General features: G+C 58.8%; 1 protein-coding gene across 1 annotated transcript; it reads right to left on the bottom strand.

The window, feature by feature from the left end:
• Nucleotides 1-455: 455 nt before the first annotated feature.
• Nucleotides 456-1,200, bottom strand: MRPL54 (mitochondrial ribosomal protein L54; the record flags this gene model as incomplete). The annotated part of the gene is made up of 2 exons (XM_010289650.1): nucleotides 456-733; nucleotides 1,044-1,200. Coding segments are annotated over 2 exons (290 nt in total), but the record flags the coding sequence as incomplete, so codon positions are not given.
• Nucleotides 1,201-1,905: the final 705 nt, after the last annotated feature.

Raw genomic sequence — 1,905 nt, 5'->3', positions numbered from 1 at the left:
CCCACGCGGCGGCGGCCCCTTCGTTACCGCAGGAGGAAGCGAGAGCACGGCATGGGGCTGGCACGGCGAGGACCCACTGTGTCCCCCCTCACCTCGCCTGCTGCCCCTGCAGCACTGCCCATGCCTGGCCCCTGTCCTCCCACCCCTGGGGAGCACAAGCTGCTCAGCCCCCCAAAGCCCCCTCAGGGGACACAGCGACACCAGTGGAGTCATTCCCCACCCCAAACACACTATATGCCACGCCATAAGGGCCCTTAAGTCCCAGCCATTGCAGTGCAGATTATGACAGAGCACCAAGCAGAACATGTTTGGTGGCACAGCCTCCCTCTATGAGCAAAAAGTCAAGCTTCTCTTTTAGCAAATACACTGAGAATTTGTGGCCTGTATTGCCTCAGCTCCTCACCAGCCCCTGGCACGAGGCAGGACCCGCACCAAGCTTGCCAAGGACCCGGGTTTGCCACAGCCTCTGTAACAGGCATAAGCCTCACCAGAGATTTATTATTAGTTTATAGCAAGAAGAAGAGACCGAAAGCAGAGCTGGTCCCAGCACCACTCATGCTGGCACTCAGGGCAGCCCTCAGACCCCGAGCTCTGCAGCGCCTACAGCTTCTTGCCCTTCTTCAGCCTGTTGCGGTGCCACGTGTTGTACTTCCGTAGACGCCTCCAATACTCAATCGAGTTGGGGTCCAGCTCCTCCAGCTTCTTGGGGGGCCCAAGGTGGATCTTAAAGAGCCTGGGGGAGAATGCAGAGGATGTGAGGCTGCGGCAGGGAGTGCAAAGGGACAAGCACGAGTCGGAGCAATGGAGCTGTATGACCAGGATGTGCAGACCCCTCACCCACCACATACACAGTGCAGCCTGCTCTCCTCCCCTTGCCCTCGGGGAAGGTCTCTGGGCTGCAGAGCGGCAGTTTTCCTCCTCCCAGAAGAGTTCCCTGTCTCTCCTACACTCATCTGTGCCTCTGGGATGGCACCTCTGTCGGGGTGGGCACCCCAGGAGGGAGCCCCTTCTGCACACAGCAAGGGGAGCTGGGCACCACTTACCAGTCAGGGTACTCAGAGTCGGGCTTCAGGGCCACCTCCGGACCGTCCTTGAAGTAATTGACCCCCATGGCGTAGGTGGTGAGCATGATGGGGTCCGTGCACACCTCTGGCCCCTTCAGCCCCTCCTTCGGCACGTTCTTGCCCTTGGACTTCATAGCTGCAGGGACAAGTGCATGGTCAAGACAGGGGATGTGACAGGGAGACAGAGATGCAGGTGAGGAAAGGACGGCCACAAAAATGATCAGAGGGCTGGAACAGCTCTGCTGTGAGGACAGGCTGGGAAGAGTTGGGGTTGTTCAGCCTGAAGAAAAGAAGGCTCCGGGAAGACCTTACTGCAGCCTGCCAGTACTGAAAGGGGCTGGTAAGAAAGATTGGGACAGACTTTTTAGCAGGGCCTGTTGTGATAGGACAAGGGATAATGGTTTTAAACTAAAAGAGGGCAGATTTTGACTAGATCTCAGGAAGAAATTTTTGACAATGAGGGTGATGAAACCCTGGCCCAGGTTGCCCAGAGAGGTGGTCGATGCCTCATCCCTGGAAACATTCCAGGTCAGGCTGGACAGGGCTCTGAGCAACCTGCTCGAGTTGAAGATGCCCCTGCTCATGGCAAGGGATTGGACTAAATGACCTTGAAAGATCCCTTCCGACCCAAAGATTCTGTGATTCTCTGCTGGAGGCTCAGTCAGGGCAGGAGACAAGCGCGGGGGAGGAACACGGCCACCGCGGGCTGCAGCAGCACTGGGGCCGGGAACGCGGGACGGGGCAGGGGACGCGGCACGGGGGGACGCGGGGCGTGAAGAAGGCAGCTGGGGCAAGGGACGCAGGGCTGGGGGTAAGGGACATGGGGCGAAGCCCCGGGAGG

Source organism: Phaethon lepturus, unplaced genomic scaffold (genome assembly GCF_000687285.1).
Source record: "Phaethon lepturus isolate BGI_N335 unplaced genomic scaffold, ASM68728v1 scaffold32696, whole genome shotgun sequence".
Taxonomy (NCBI): domain Eukaryota; kingdom Metazoa; phylum Chordata; class Aves; order Phaethontiformes; family Phaethontidae; genus Phaethon; species Phaethon lepturus.
This window is presented reverse-complemented; position numbering and strand designations above follow the sequence as displayed.